The sequence below is a fragment of the Gasterosteus aculeatus genome, chromosome 7 (assembly GCF_964276395.1).
Source record: "Gasterosteus aculeatus chromosome 7, fGasAcu3.hap1.1, whole genome shotgun sequence".
Taxonomy (NCBI): Eukaryota; Metazoa; Chordata; class Actinopteri; order Perciformes; family Gasterosteidae; genus Gasterosteus; species Gasterosteus aculeatus.
Genome location: NC_135694.1, coordinates 13,575,043 through 13,589,976, shown reverse-complemented (window position 1 = coordinate 13,589,976; position 14,934 = coordinate 13,575,043). Strand labels below are relative to the sequence as shown.

Sequence of the window (14,934 nt, the reverse complement as noted above, 5' to 3'; positions counted from 1 at the left end):
CGCAGCGCACCTCCTTCCGCGCTGGGCCGCAGTGACCTCCCAATCCCGCTGAGCCGCAGCAACCTCCCAATCCCGCTGGGCCGCAACGACCTCCCGATCTGGCTCCACGACTCATGCCCCAGTCCCAGCTCCACGACTCACACCCCCGCCAATTGCAGCTCCATGACCCACGCCATCGACTCCCCGCTCCACGACTCCAGCCCCGGCTCCACGACTCCAGCCCTGGCTCCACGACTCGTGCCCCCAACTCCGCCAGTTCCGGCTCCACGACTCCCGTCCCCTCCTTCCTGTCCCCATGTCCTCTCCCTCCCGCCCTTTAGGGTTTAGAGGGCCGTCTGGAATCCGGCCCCTGAGAGGGGGTCCTGCAGCCAGCGCCCCCGTGCCCGGCTCTCGGTATCCTGACGCCGACCTCCAGAGGCTCCCCGGCCGACTGACCACCTGCCGGAGTTCCCCGGGCTGCATGACCCTCGTCTCCTGGTCCTCTCCCTCCCGCCCGTTGTCTGCCCTCTGCCAGTTCCGAAACATTAATTGCACATGCTCAAAATGAGCAAAAAAATGAGCAGCTCAACCCGGTTTATCTGGGAGGAAGCGGAGCTCGTTGCTGCCCTAACCCTTCAGCGATACTGGATTGGTTGGAATCTAATAAGTACACTACTATCACAGATCACTGGACAAATACATATAAATTCAGGGTTGTCGTGGCGCAAGGTTGGCGGTTCGAGTCCCGGCTCCCCCGTGTCCCTGAGAAAGACACCTAACTCCTAATTGCTCCCTGGGCAAAAATGTAAAAAGCCATGGGTTAAAAATGTAATGTAAGTCGCTTTGGATAAAAGCGTCTGCTAAATGACCTGTAATGTAATATATATTTTAATAATTATTTGTTTTTTACATTTCATGATGACACAGAGGAGGCACTGCCTCCAGTGACTGCAGGGAGAACTGTGACTGAGATCTGGGAGTTTCTCTTTTTAGTAGGGGTGTAACGATTCATTTTAACAACGATTCATGGTTGCCGATTCGATTCATGGACGATCTGGGTTAACTTAGAACGATTCGATTCAGTGACTTAAAATTGATTCAGTAACTTTACTGGACAGTGCAGGCAAAGTTTCTGAGATCCCTGTTGTTTCTTGTAAAGAAATGAGGTTTAAATTAATTATGGATATTATAAACAAGCAAACAACAATTAATGGCAAATGTATTAACCTTTTATTTGAATCAAGTGCAACCATTTTCAATGTAAACATTACACAATAATTACACAATGTTTGGATCAATTCACAGAACCCCAGATTTTCAACCACATTGTAGGGTCGCATGTCTTTACAGATAAACTTGGCAACTGCTAGAGGTGCCTGACTGTCGGCGTTTTGTTTAATCCCATGGCGCTTTAGTAGATGGCTGGAAAGATTGGTTGTGTTTCCGTGGTTTTTTATTTGGCTTCCACATATTCTACAAACAGCGACCGACTTATTTAGAACACCTCCGTGTTTGCAAAAGCCCAAATGTTTCCACACGCTGGATCGATAAGTTGGTTTGTAGATGTCTTGCTCGCAGTCGTCTCCTCCACGCTGTGTTTTGTTGTTGTTCAGAGTTTCGTGGGGCTGCCGCTGCGTACTGATGACGTCACAGACAGGCAGACTGAATCGAGTAACGTTAAACATGTCTAAAGTGCTAAAAAACAAACACATCCATACCGTTTTTGTACTTAAATCCAATGTGCAGTTTCCAAGTATCGATACAATCGATTATGTACCATTTCAATCGATTTGTAATCGATATATGTCGTCCGGAATGCCGATTTGCGGAGCACAGATCGATTCAGTTGGATCGCAGGAATATAAATCGATTAATCGATTCAGTGAATGAATCGTTACACCTCTAATATAATCTGTAGAAGGGTGGTTTAAGGTCCTTCACTTTTTTCATCCAAATCCCTCTGTCATTGTCCTTAAAGATAAAATACAGGAACTTCATCTCAGCTGGAAAATATCTGTCTGTTGTTTTATTGGAGAATAGTGAGGAGGTGGGGATTCAGATAACAGACTTTGGAATGATTGTTCTGGGAATAAAAACTGAACTGAAATTATTGACATAAAAGATTCATTCATCACCCAGATCCAAATCATCCTTGATTTCCGCTTCACTACCTAAAGGGCACAGTGCTTCCTAAATTTGTAATTTGCGTTGGATTTGGACATTAATCATATGGTGCATAATCTATAATATGTCTATTTTCTGTAAAAAACATAACTGCTAAAACCTATTTAAAGATAACAAGGCCACCGTCATGTTGAACATAAAGCCCAGACCACAGAGTAACATCAATACACACAACTAGGTAACTTGTACTTTGAACTAGTATTTTAGATACAGCAGTTGTAACAACACATTGGCTAGCACAAAGTGCTGGGCAAGATGAGGCCAGTAGGAAGTAGGCAGCTAATTTAACATACACTATCAGCTGATTAAAAGAAAGAAGGACTTATCGGAAATACATGTTCTTCTTTGTTACTGAGCAGATGCCTACTGCCAAATATGGGTTACATCTTGGCAAAGACAATTAAAGCATTGTGAGAGGATTCCAAGCTGAGTAAATTCTCTCTTGGTATCCCACTGGGATAGGTCTAAAAGTACGGGGAAAACTAGAGGGAATAACCCTGCATTCAGCACCTTTATTTTGCTGAAAGACCTGAAAGAAAACGGGAGCCTGTTGTAATTTTCATCCAGCAAATAAAACTGCACTCAATATTATTTACACCAACAATGGATCAATTAACGATCGATGGATGTTCATATAACAGACAGAAAACAGAAAATCAAAACACACCTGCAAAGTTCCTCCCAGAGTCTTTCAACCTAGTTTTGTTGATCGTTTTGGTTCTAATTCATCTTTTTTTTTAATCAGATGCAGATAGCTGTTTTATGCAAAAAAGATATGCAATATCTGCCCAGAAACAAACGCCAAACAGACAAGCTAGTTACCTGTGAAAGCAGTCAAATATTTATCCCCCAGATTTGGTGGAGATCAAACCAGAGCTAAAAGGACAGTGAATATTTAGCTAATATTTTCAGGTGCACAGAAATACTCCTAATAAAAAAGTAATGGGGTTACATGTCTGCTGGATGCATACATGAGCTTGGCAATGATGCTTATATTTTGTCTTCATTCATTAAAACCAACTGAATTAAATCAAAAAGGACAGCGATTAGCCATATTAGCCCCTTGGAAACTGGGCCTAAAAACTATTTGAGCTTAAACATGCTTGGCCTGACTTTTCCTCCCACGTCTTTTTCCAGAATGGTCTCAATGGATTGCACCTAGCTGCCAAGGAGGGGCATGTGGATCTGGTCCAGGAACTTTTGGAGCGAGGTGCTGCAGTGGATTCGGCCACAAAGGTAGGTCATCTCAACTTCGAAGTGAGCAGACTTCAGTTCTTCAAAACAGGATTCATCCACGTGTCCTTGTAAAATAGGTGCAGCTAGTATGTGTCAATCCAAGACTAATCACTTTTAATACTGGATCAATCAGTATGGCATATTTTGTGCTCATTAAAAAGTGAATGCTCATGGTCCTCGGGCTATCTTCGCAAAACTATTTAAGTCACTCTTTTGTACTGTCATTGGCTGTTGACTCCTCTTCTGCCTGTCGACAGGTGCTTCACTAGCAACACCACCTTACCTTGGCAAAAAAATAGAAAGTTTGATCACATATTGAACATGGTAATCTGTAGCTTAATCCTAAACCCATGTATGTTAAGCTCTTCTTGAGTTAGCTGTAACATGAGTTGAAAGAAAGTTTTTGTCTTTATTTTTCTCTGCCATCTTGACTATAATGAATTGTGGAGCAATACAGTACAGAACAGTTAGGTGAAATCAACCTTTTTGGTGAGACTCACCTGGCAGAGATCTACATACTACTAAGTGGAAATGCCCTTTCTCACTGTCCTTTCATATTTTTATCAATCAAGAAAGGAAACACAGCTCTTCACATATCCTCCCTAGCCGGTCAGGCTGAAGTAGTAAAGATCCTGGTTCAACGAGGAGCTGAAATCAATTCACAATCTCAGGTGAGCCTCTGTACTCTACTGCGGAAGCCGTTTAATCCTGCTATTCTCTTCAAAGGCAATGGCAATCTAATTTGCTGTATTGCTTGTCATTTATATCATTCAAAGAGCAGAAATTGTATTTTTGGCAGCATCTATTTGAGTAAATAAAGTGATCATGACCTGTAATATATTGGTAACCTCTTCCATTTGCTTGTGTGTTGTAGAATGGATTCACTCCTCTGTACATGGCTGCCCAGGAGAATCACATGGATGTGGTGCGACACCTGCTTGAGAATGGAGGCAACCAGAGCACTGCAACTGAGGTGAGAGGAGTGTGTGTATTTGAAATTACAATATCAGACTATAGCTGCACACATCCATCACACTCAACACTTTTATTAGCATAGTTAGTACACAGCTTGTGGGAATGATGATGATAGATGACAAAATGTCATGGCACGGAACAACAGAGTGGGCATGACATGGCTGTGTGATTGCCTGATGGAATTAACCGTGAAAGTACAAGATCCATAATTATAACTTCTCTATTATTTTTACCCAAACTTAAGGTATTATGTTCTTGCTATTATGTTTCTTCACCCAGGATGGCTTCACCCCTCTGGCCATCGCACTCCAGCAGGGCCACAACCAGGTGGTTTCTGTCCTACTAGAAAACGATACTAAAGGCAAGGTCCGCCTGCCGGCCTTGCACATTGCTGCACGCAAGGACGACACCAAGTCAGCCGCACTGCTTCTCCAGAATGACCACAATGCTGATGTCCAGTCAAAGGTAAGCCCATAGAACCATTTGAGTTGGGGATGTCACATCAAGCTAATGCGGTGCTACTTATGTTCATACTGTGGGCATGAATACTTTTACAAAATGCATGAATTATGAGGTTGCACTGCATTTGGCTATTTATTCAAGGATCTGTTGATATTTCAGTGTAGAGAATACAGATAAAGTATGGGCTCCAGTTGAGCGCTCTTAATGTATATGGTGATTACAGTCCAGTAGTGTAGGCTGAGCTGTAGTTGTATTAATGACTTAACTGCTGATGATGAAGATGTTAGAACCCTTGAGGGAGGAAGTTAACAAAGGATTGAGACTTAACCTCTTGACAGTTAGTTTACATTCAGAGTTTGTCTTTAACTTGAACTTGTCTTTAACACACAAAGTTTAAGCCAATCTGAGTAAAATGAATCATGTTGGTGGGGATCAGTCATTAAAAGCCCTTCAAAGTCCAGCATCAGACTCTCGTTGCTACTACATATGTTCTGAACTTGTGTATTGGTAAATACCAGCTGTAATTTCTTCTAGAGCATATAATAGAAGTATCTAACAAGTGAGACATTTTGCTTCTTTCTCATCTCTGTATGGAGTTGCACAGTTGGAATGTACAAATCTAGAAAACAGGGCATAGATTTGTATACTCTCCTTTACCAGCATTCTAGGCTGTACGGGAGGCCTTTTTGATTCTAGTATAGCTCTCTTCTTAATAGTAAGCTGTAGAAAGTGTTAAGCAGTGCCAAACATCACATTATAGCTGGAAAATGAGAGTGTGAGTGTTATTATGAAACTTTGGGTTACTTAACGTAACCTCGGTTCTTTGATAACAGAGTGAGGTGTTTCACTATGGGAATCGCCTCGGCGTGACCAACTAAGGAAGCTCCAATGACACCACGTCTGTCAGTGACAGACAGGTCGAACTGTGCTGGGGCCCCGCCCCCTCATATTATCACAGTCGACCGCCCCTCGCAAATCATTCTAGACCGATTTCTTTCTGTGTCAATGCAAGGAGTGAAACACCTCACTCTGTTATCAAAGAACCGAGGTTACGTTAAGTAACCCAAAGTTCTTTTTCTAACTTCGTTCGGTGTTTCACTATGGGAGATATAGACCGCTCCTGTATTGCATGCCGTTCCCGAAGTCAAAGATTGTTTAGCCGGTAATGACCCTCACAGGGACTCTGGCGCGTTGTCCTCTAGCACAGCGTGTGCTAAGGAAGGCCCTGAGACATCTAGCCTGTAAAACCTTACAAAAGTGTGAGGTGTGGACCAGCTTGCTGCCGCACAAATATCTTGCACTGGAACCCCCTTGAACAGGGCCCATGAAGTGGCCATACTCCTCGTGGAATGAGCCCTCAAACCCTGGGGGGGCTGCAAACCCCTACAGCTATAGGCTAGAGATATGGCCTCCACAATCCAGTGGGACAGCCTCTGGCGTGACAATGGTTTTCCTTTGTGAGAATTGGCCCAGGACACTAACAGCTGATCTGCTTTTCTGAAACCTGCCGATCTACTCACATACAAATGCAGTGCTCGCACTGGACACAACGTGTTAAGCCTTCGTTCCTCTGAGGAGGAAAACGGAGGATGGTGAAAAGCTGAAAGCTCTACCGTGGGACACTTGTACGCTGCCTCCACCACTGTTACGACCCCCGGTCTTGTCTGTGTTCTGTGTGTGTGATAACCCTCCTCAGGTGGAGCTAATTGTCTTCATTACTCATCCGCCCTCCCGTGATCTCCTACAGCTGGTTCCTGTTTTCCCATCCTCCAATCGCATCGTCCCATCAGCTGTATTTATGTGTTTCTGGTTGTTCAGTCCAGATCTCTCAGGCAGGGTGTAAGGTTGTGTTTGGGGACTGGCCGAGTCGGGGCTGGGACTGAGAGCCGCGAAGGGGAGATCGCTGCGGCCCAGCGCGAAGGGGAGATCGCTGCGGCCCAGCGGGAAGGGGAGATCGCTGCGGCCCAGCGGGAAGGGGAGATCGCTGCGGCCCAGCGGGAAGGGGAGATCGCTGCGGCCCAGCGGGAAGGGGAGATCGCTGCGGCCCAGCGGGAAGGGGAGATCGCTGCGGCCCAGCGCGAAGGGGAGATCGCTGCGGCCCAGCGCGAAGGGGAGATCGCTGCGGCCCAGCGCGAAGGGGAGATCGCTGCGGCCCAGCGCGAAGGGAAGATCGCTGCGGCCCAGCGCGAAGGGGAGATCGCTGCGGCCCAGCGCGAAGGGGAGATCGCTGCGGCCCAGCGGGAAGGGGAGATCGCTGCGGCCCAGCGGGAAGGGGAGATCGCTGCGGCCCAGCGGGAAGGGGAGAGATCTCTGCGGCGACTGAGGGGACATCAACAAAACTGGAGATGGCTGAAGTAGCCATCATGTACACTATTACCGAACACACAACAAACTAAAGGTCATCCCATTCACAACCCCCACACCGTCCACCGACCGTGTGGACGAGGTACCAAATGGCTCCTCATCACCCACACCAGTCAATGGTTAGTCAGGGTCCAAGCAGCGGGGTGCACAGATCCCGGATGAGCCCCCATTTTTGTTACGCCCGTACAGCACCCCGTGAGGGGAGGGGAACATACACCGCGCTGCCAAGAACCCCAGACGGCCAGAGACCGGGTGTGGGCGCAAGTAATCACACCAACATCGATGGGTCTGGTTTAAACAGGCTAGCACGTGCCAGTTTATTAATAATAATAATAATAATAATAATAAACAATAGAGGGAAATGGGAGGACGGCTGAGCTGATCCAAAACAAAGAAATTAGCAAAACCCCACCCCTTACCTGTCCCAACGTCCTACACAAAACACTTATTTACTCTGGCGCTCGAGCAAGGCGCCCTAACCAAAAATACAGGGGGTGGATCGCTCAGATCTAACCTGGTGTGTATAACAGGAGATACCTTCGCGCTGGGCCGCAGCGATCTCCCGTTCCGAGGCTCTCAGTCCCAGCCCCGACTCGGCCAGTCCCCAAACACAACCTTACACCCTGCCTGAGAGATCTGGACTGAACAACCAGAAACACATAAATACAGCTGATGGGACGATGCGATTGGAGGATGGGAAAACAGGAACCAGCTGTAGGAGATCACGGGAGGGCGGATGAGTAATGAAGACAATTAGCTCCACCTGAGGAGGGTTATCACACACACAGAACACAGACAAGACCGGGGGTCGTAACAGTGGTGGAGGCCCAGGAGTCCCAGCGTGTTACGCACGTACAGCACCCCGTGAGGGGAGGGGAACATACACCGCGCTGCCCAGAACCCCAGACGGCCAGAGACCGGGTGTGGGCGCAAGTAATCACACCAACATCGATGGGTCTGGTTTAAACAGGCTAGCACGTGCCAGTTTATTAATAATAATAATAATAATAATAAACAATAGAGGGAAATGGGAGGACGGCTGAGCTGATCCAAAACAAAGAAATTAGCAAAACCCCACCCCTTACCTGTCCCAACGTCCTACACAAAACACTTATTTACTCTGGCGCTCGAGCAAGGCGCCCTAACCAAAAATACAGGGGGTGGATCGCTCAGATCTAACCTGGTGTGTATAACAGGAGATATCCCTACGGGTGATGTATGCCCAGGGCGTCTTTCCTAACACTCCCAAGTGCTTTCCGTTCTCCCTGGGAAGGACACACGAAATACAAATGATTAATACTTTCAATACTCCAAAACACTCCACCATGTACAACCAATTTCACAAGAGCACCCCAAACACAACCTTACACCCTGCCTGAGAGCAGCGATCTCCCGTTCCGAGGCTCTCAGTCCCAGCCCCGACTCGGCCAGTCCCCAAACACAACCTTACACCCTGCCTGAGAGATCTGGACTGAACAACCAGAAACACATAAATACAGCTGATGGGACGATGCGATTGGAGGATGGGAAAACAGGAACCAGCTGTAGGAGATCACGGGAGGGCGGATGAGTAATGAAGACAATTAGCTCCACCTGAGGAGGGTTATCACACACACAGAACACAGACAAGACCGGGGGTCGTAACAACCACCTTAGGCACAAAAGCCGGGTTGGGACGCATACAGACCTTAGTGAGCCCTGGAGCAAACTGTAAGCAGGAAGGGCGAATGGACAAAGCCTGTAAGTCACTCACACGCTTTGCTGTGCTTAAAGCCAAGAGCAAGGCTGTCTTAAGTGAAACAAATTTCATCTCCGCTGCCTCCATCGGCTCAAACGGGTGTTGAGAGAGGGCCTCCAACACCACCAATAGATCCCACAGAGGAACCAGGGGCCTGGAGACGGGGAGCTTACGGCGAGCACCTTTCATGAAACGACATACTAAAAGGTGCTGCCCCACAGTCTTCTCACCAAAGCCCAAATGACAGGCTGAGATAGCCGCTAAATATACTTTAATAGTAGAAAAAGCTTTGCCCTTGTCTACTAAATCCTGCAGGAAACATAGCAGATTAACCACTGAACACTGGAAAGGAATGATGTGCCTAAGACGGCACCATTCCTCGAAAACCCGCCATTTACCACTGTAAAGAGAGCGCGTGGAGGCGGCTCTTGCACTCTGAATGGTGTCAATGACCCGTTCAGGCAGGCCTGTTGCATTCAGGTTCCACCTCTCACCGGCCAAGCCCAGAACGCTATTCGGTCTGGGTTAGGGTGGTAGATCTCCCCGCCAGCCTGGGACAGAAGGTCCCTGCGTATGGGCAGAGGCCACGGCTCGTCCGTCAAGAGCTGTATTATTTCCGCCACCCAATGTTTGGACGGCCACCGCAGCGCTATCAGGATCAGCGTCAAGCCCTGTTCTCGTACCCTGTCTAGAGTCGGGGAGATCAGACTGAGCGGGGGGAATGCATAGAGCAGCACGTTTGGCCACGAGTGGGCCAGCGCATCCATCCCCAGTGGTGCGTTTGCGTCTGCCAGGGAGAAAAACTGTGGACATCGAGTGTTTTCCCGCAAGGCGAAGAGATCTACATCTGCTTGGCCGTATTTCTGCAAGACTTGCTTCACCACTTGAGGGTGAAGAGCCCACTCCCTGTAAAGAGGGTTCCCTCGGGACAGAAGGTCTGCACCCCTGTTCAGCACCCCTGGAACGTGTGTGGCTCGAAGAGACAGGAGCTTGGTGCTGCTCCACAGGATTAGCTTTCGAGCCAACCTGTGTAACTGCTGTGAGCGAGTGCCGCCTTGGCGGTTGATGCACGCCACTACGGTGGTGTTGTCTGTTTTTACCAGGACGTGGCGTCCCTGGAGAAATGTCAGAAAATGTTTTAGTGCATAAAACACTGCCCAGAGTTCCAAGATGTTTATTCCAAGTGACTCTGAGCCAGCCTCGGGTCCCAGGTTCCGTTTATCGTCCTGCCCGACATTGTTGCTCCGCACCCTGATAGGGAGGGATCCGTTGTCAAGGTTACCCTTGATGACACCGCCCCCAGCGGGACACCTGACGCGAGAGCTGCCACGTCCTCCCACGGGCGGAGTGCAGCCACCCACGACGGCAACACTTTCACTCTGGGGTTGAGGTGACGGCGCAGGCACAGGCGCGGGCACAGGCGCAATGCTGCGACCCAGCGCTGAAAATCCCTCATGCGTAGAAGCCCCAAATGTACCACAGATATCACTGAAGGAAGGCATAGTCTGAACGACACCGCCTTCCCCAGCCGGAAGAGGGAGAGGCACTGTGTGAGGGACGCTACTCTCGCCTCCGTCAGCGTGACGCGATAGGAGACGGGAGTTTATGTTGAGACCCAAGTAATCTGTACACTGCGCCGGTTCGACTCGACTCTTCGTCCAGTCTATATTGAACCCCAGATCCGTGAGATGATTTATCACCGTAGCGGAATCTTTGACCGCCTGCTCCCGTGACTGGGAGCATATCAGATAATCGTCTATGTACGCGAAAATCCTGATGCCGCCGTTCCGTAACGGAGCCAAAGCGGCTTCCACACACTTGCTGAACACCCGCGGGGCTAAAGAGAGCCCGAATGGGATGGCTTGGTACTCGTAGGCTTTGCCCTGATAAGCAAACCTGAGAAACCTCCGGTGTGATGGATAAATGGCGATATGAAAATAAGCGTCCGAGAGATCGATCGTTACAAACCAATCCCCCGGACATATTGAACGACAGAGCCCCTTGTGTGTTAACATCCTGTACGCGTAAGTGCCTGTTTAACACACGGAGATCTAAAATGGGGCGGAGGGAAGTACTCCCCTTTTTTGGGATGAGGAAGTAGCGGGAGTAAAAACGCTTCCTCGCTCGGGAGATGCTCTGATCGCCTGTTTGTTCAACAGCGATGTTATTTCGCCCTCTAGGACTCGAGCTGAATCGCCCTTGGCTACTGAAACTAACACCCCATTGAATCTGGGTGGCTTCATAGCGAATTGTAGTCTGTACCCCTGAGAAATAGTGGATAAGACCCACGGATGCACTGCGCATGCGCGCCACCGTTCTGCCCGACCAGTGAGTGGGCTGAACGCACCGTACGGTGACGTCACTTCCCTCACCTGGAGGACGCGGCCTCCCCTCGGTGGAGCGTGAGCTCCCCCTGTGGGGATTATGGGGCCATGACATGGATTTATTTTTATCATGTATTTCGCCCTCGGCCTTTGGCCTGGCTGCGAGAATACAAACTTTATAACTATGTTTGAGGTGGGAAGAAGTGCTTGGTGACACTGTGTTACCCGCCGCCCCCGATACTACGTGAGGGGGGAGAAACATCAAAAGCTCCTCTGGAGAACTGGAAAACACCAGGGAATTTGGAATACAAACTCGGGGGGGTTGTCTCACCTCCACCTCCCTTCTTTTCTTTGAAGGTGGAGGGGAGAGAAAAGCAAGGCCGGTTAGGACATGCGCTTCTTCTTCCCTTCCCCGGGGTGGGATGGGCGGTTCTTTGCTGCAGCGGCTGCAAAGGAGTGTTTGCCCCATGGTTTGGGGTTTTCCACTCGAGGCTGCTGGACAGTCTGCTGACTCGCTGCCTGTCTGTGCGGCCTGGCGCCTCCCCGTGCCCCTCTCACAGCTGCAGCTGCAAAACCAGCCCTGGGCACCTGCGGGGTGCGAGGGATGCGCTTTCGGGGCAAACAGGGGTCGAAGGCTTCGCCCTCTTGTTTCCTGAGGGTGCTGGCCTCCCTCATCTTTTCAAGAGCAGGGCCAAACAAACCCTTAGCTGGGTCATAAGCAGCATCCATCACCCCTGCCTTCTGCACATCGCTGAGGCCCGAAAGATTCAGCCATAGGGCCCTCTCGCCTGAGACCGCAAGTCCCATCACACAGCCGCAGCCCTGCACCGCACCGCGTGATGAGCGGAGGATGAGATCATTTACTACGCAAATCTCATCCCACAGGGCCGGGTTTGGTGATCCAGAGTCCAGTTGCCTGCCCATCTCCTCTCCCTGGTACGCAGACAGCAAAGTCGCCGCGTTTAGCGAACACACTGACTGTGCCGCATAGCGGTACATTCTCTGCAAAACAGAGGCGGTGAGGCGCTCTGTTTTATTCACTGAAGGTTCTACCTCTGGTGGGCCTGCTAGGCCCAGCTCTCCCATCCCATCAACTTCCAGTTTAGAGTAGCCCTTGGTGGGGAGCTTACTCTTGAACGGGCTGGACCAGTACCTGCCCATCTCCTTCATGCAGATGGGCACGGCTGGCAGAAGTTGTTTAGACGGCGGTAGGGTTGGCGGCAGCCTTTTACCGTCGTATAGGTCTCTTTCCCCCCCTGTAGCATCTTGGGCTGCTGGCCATTGTATGCCCAATTTTGACGCGTCCCGTTTGCAGACCTCATACAGGTTGTTGTCCACTGGGGGGACAACATCAGATGCACTAGGGGGTCTGGGTGGTTCGACAGGAAAAGTGGAGTCATCCTCCTCCTCTTCCATGTCGTCCACGTCAAGGAGGTCAGAGTTGGCATCGCCCTCTGCGTCCTCACCACCCGGCTCCAGTTCGAGCAGTTCCTCAAAAAGTGGAGGCATTTCTGGGGACTCAGCATCCATCATGTCGCCCAGCTCGAAGAAGCTTGCGGCAGGTGGCAGCTGGTTGAGGCTTTTGGGGCAGTTCCAGACAGGCACAGGTTCTGCTTTGTGGATGCCGCCACTCTAAGCCGTCTCTCCCGAATCTTCTCCGGCATTGGCGCACAGTGTAGACAGGACTGTGGGTCCGCCAGAGCCGCCTGGGCGTGTTTAGCGCCCATGCAGGCTATGCACATCGGATGAGGGTCCCTGCCCGAGATGGACGCCCCGCATGAAGCAGGGCACGGGCGGAATGCAGCCTCTTTGGCCTTCAGCTCTGACCCTTTGGCGGGGGTAGCGGCCGACATAGCAACTGAGAAGAGAGGGGAATACACCACAATTAGCCGAGCCTAGCGTTAGCTTAGCTTGACGGTAAATTGTTTCGCTAAGATAAGCTGAGGAAGCTATAGTTCTTCACGGGAAGAAAACGAGAATGATTTGCGAGGGGCGGTCGACTGTGATAATATGAGGAGGCGGGGGCCCAGCACAGTTCGACCTGTCTGTCACTGACAGACGTGGTGTCATTGGAGCTTCCTTAGTTGGTCACGCCGAGGCGATTCCCATAGTGAAACACCGAACGAAGTTAGAAAAAGAACTGTTTTGGTTTGTGAAAATAAAAAACAGATCTTACCTAGAAGAAATAGTGATATCGAGATAACGATCACAGCAGGTATAAATAGAATCATCTAATTTTATGATTTTGATTGAGTGTATGATAGAAGACCACTACATTATTGTGATGTTCTTTTGAAATACAGCTGTATTCCTGTGTATAAAGGTTTTTTTGGCTCCATCAGAGTGTCTGTGCATCTCTCTATTTCTCTCTTCCTCTCTCCTTCAGTGTCTGTGTGGCTGCAACGTTCGTCCTTATCCTGCCACTAACTGGGTCTCTCCCTCTGTTTCCTTTTTCTTTTTAATTGCCACCTTTCACACACGTCCCTCCTCACTGCCTTGTACCTTGCTGCACCGGTGTATAAGTGTAGCACTGTCCACTGCATGGAGTGTGCCACTGTCTGCAGGTTGTATGGTGGTGTTAATCAAAGCTGCATGCAACAAATGGATTGGGGGGCAATCTGGGGGCAACCCACTATTCATTGACTTGTTTACGTTCCTCTTAAAGTGGCTTTAAGTGACATGGCTCAAGTGGAGATGATTTTCTGCACAACAGTCATTTAGGCAGCTTTTTGAACGTTAAGGATTGCTCCTACAGTTAAAGCTGTATATTGCAACAACTGCTGCTGGAAAAAGCAGTTAGCTGCATACCCACAACAACTTAATCTTTGACATATCACCTTTGTCTCAACAAGACATGTAAGAGACCACTAAAGGGAAGGGCGCCAAGTAACGTGACCGTTAAGTTTCAGCACAGCTGTCCTGCTGTGCATCTAACTACAGTGCAGTAATGTCTTCAAACATCCTAACTGATCTGATCTTTCCCTCCTGCTGCTTCAGATGATGGTCAATAGGACTACTGAGGTATACATATGCTCTTTTGATCTTTACAGATTCACCTTACTGTCCCATTTTCTTATTTCCGTTTTATTTCCCTCCATCTTTTATTTCACTTCCACACCACTGCATGGTGTACATAAAGATCATTTGGTTTCTCTTGGTTTGGTATAATAAGAGGTCAACATGCAAGACTGACCCAATGGGCCAAGCTACTGCAGTGTGTCCTGTGCTTGACCTGTCTGCAAATAAAATCAAGATATTTATATCTTGATTTTTATTGTTTTATCCCCAGTTTATACATTTCTTCTCCAGCTCAGGGTGACCCTTTGTTTATTCACACTCAATACATTAACAAATACCTTCAAAAAACGTCTTTATTGAGATGTTAGGTGTATTGATGAATTAGTAATGATCACATTTCTCTCTTGCAAAGTTTTAATTTGATGAATACTGTACTGTTACATTTTTGTGAAAAGCTATTAATGTACAGTATATTGTCCGCAATTCTGATTTGAAATTTTGTGTATGTTGTGTTGCATGTTTTTTAGGGATGCACTATAAGCTGCTAAGTTTAAAACATTATTGGTTAAATTATAGCTTACAACATAATAACTTAAGTATGGTACTTCATAGTGCTTCAATATAAACATGAAGTCATTTAATCAAATTAATATT

At 48.5% G+C, this 14,934-nt stretch overlaps 2 protein-coding genes across 51 annotated transcripts in view; one reads left to right on the top strand and one right to left on the bottom strand.

Moving 5' to 3' along the window:
- Positions 1 to 14,934, top strand: part of ank2b (ankyrin 2b, neuronal) — a 150,492-nt gene that overhangs the window by 57,782 nt on the left and 77,776 nt on the right. For 39 of the 50 annotated variants that reach the window (XM_078105820.1, XM_078105817.1, XM_078105816.1 and 36 more), the window contains exons 3-7: positions 3,301 to 3,399; positions 3,972 to 4,070; positions 4,274 to 4,372; positions 4,654 to 4,839; positions 14,260 to 14,283. In XM_078105820.1, coding sequence (XP_077961946.1) covers positions 3,301 to 3,399; positions 3,972 to 4,070; positions 4,274 to 4,372; positions 4,654 to 4,839; positions 14,260 to 14,283 — 507 coding nt within the window. The remainder of the gene's footprint in view (positions 1 to 3,300; positions 3,400 to 3,971; positions 4,071 to 4,273; positions 4,373 to 4,653; positions 4,840 to 14,259; positions 14,284 to 14,934) is intronic. The other 11 variants (XM_078105837.1, XM_078105838.1, XM_078105819.1 and 8 more) reach the window with 1 other exon arrangement.
- On the bottom strand, positions 11,647 to 12,795 carry LOC144410249 (uncharacterized). Its single transcript, XM_078105862.1, has one exon. It carries the CDS (start codon positions 12,793 to 12,795, stop codon positions 11,647 to 11,649), a length of 1,149 nt encoding a protein of 382 aa, XP_077961988.1.

Excerpts from the sequence above, each read along its gene's own strand:
- LOC144410249 (XM_078105862.1), bottom strand. The coding sequence starts at position 12,795 with ATGATGGATGCTGAGTCCCCAGAAATGCCTCCACTTTTTGAGGAACTG.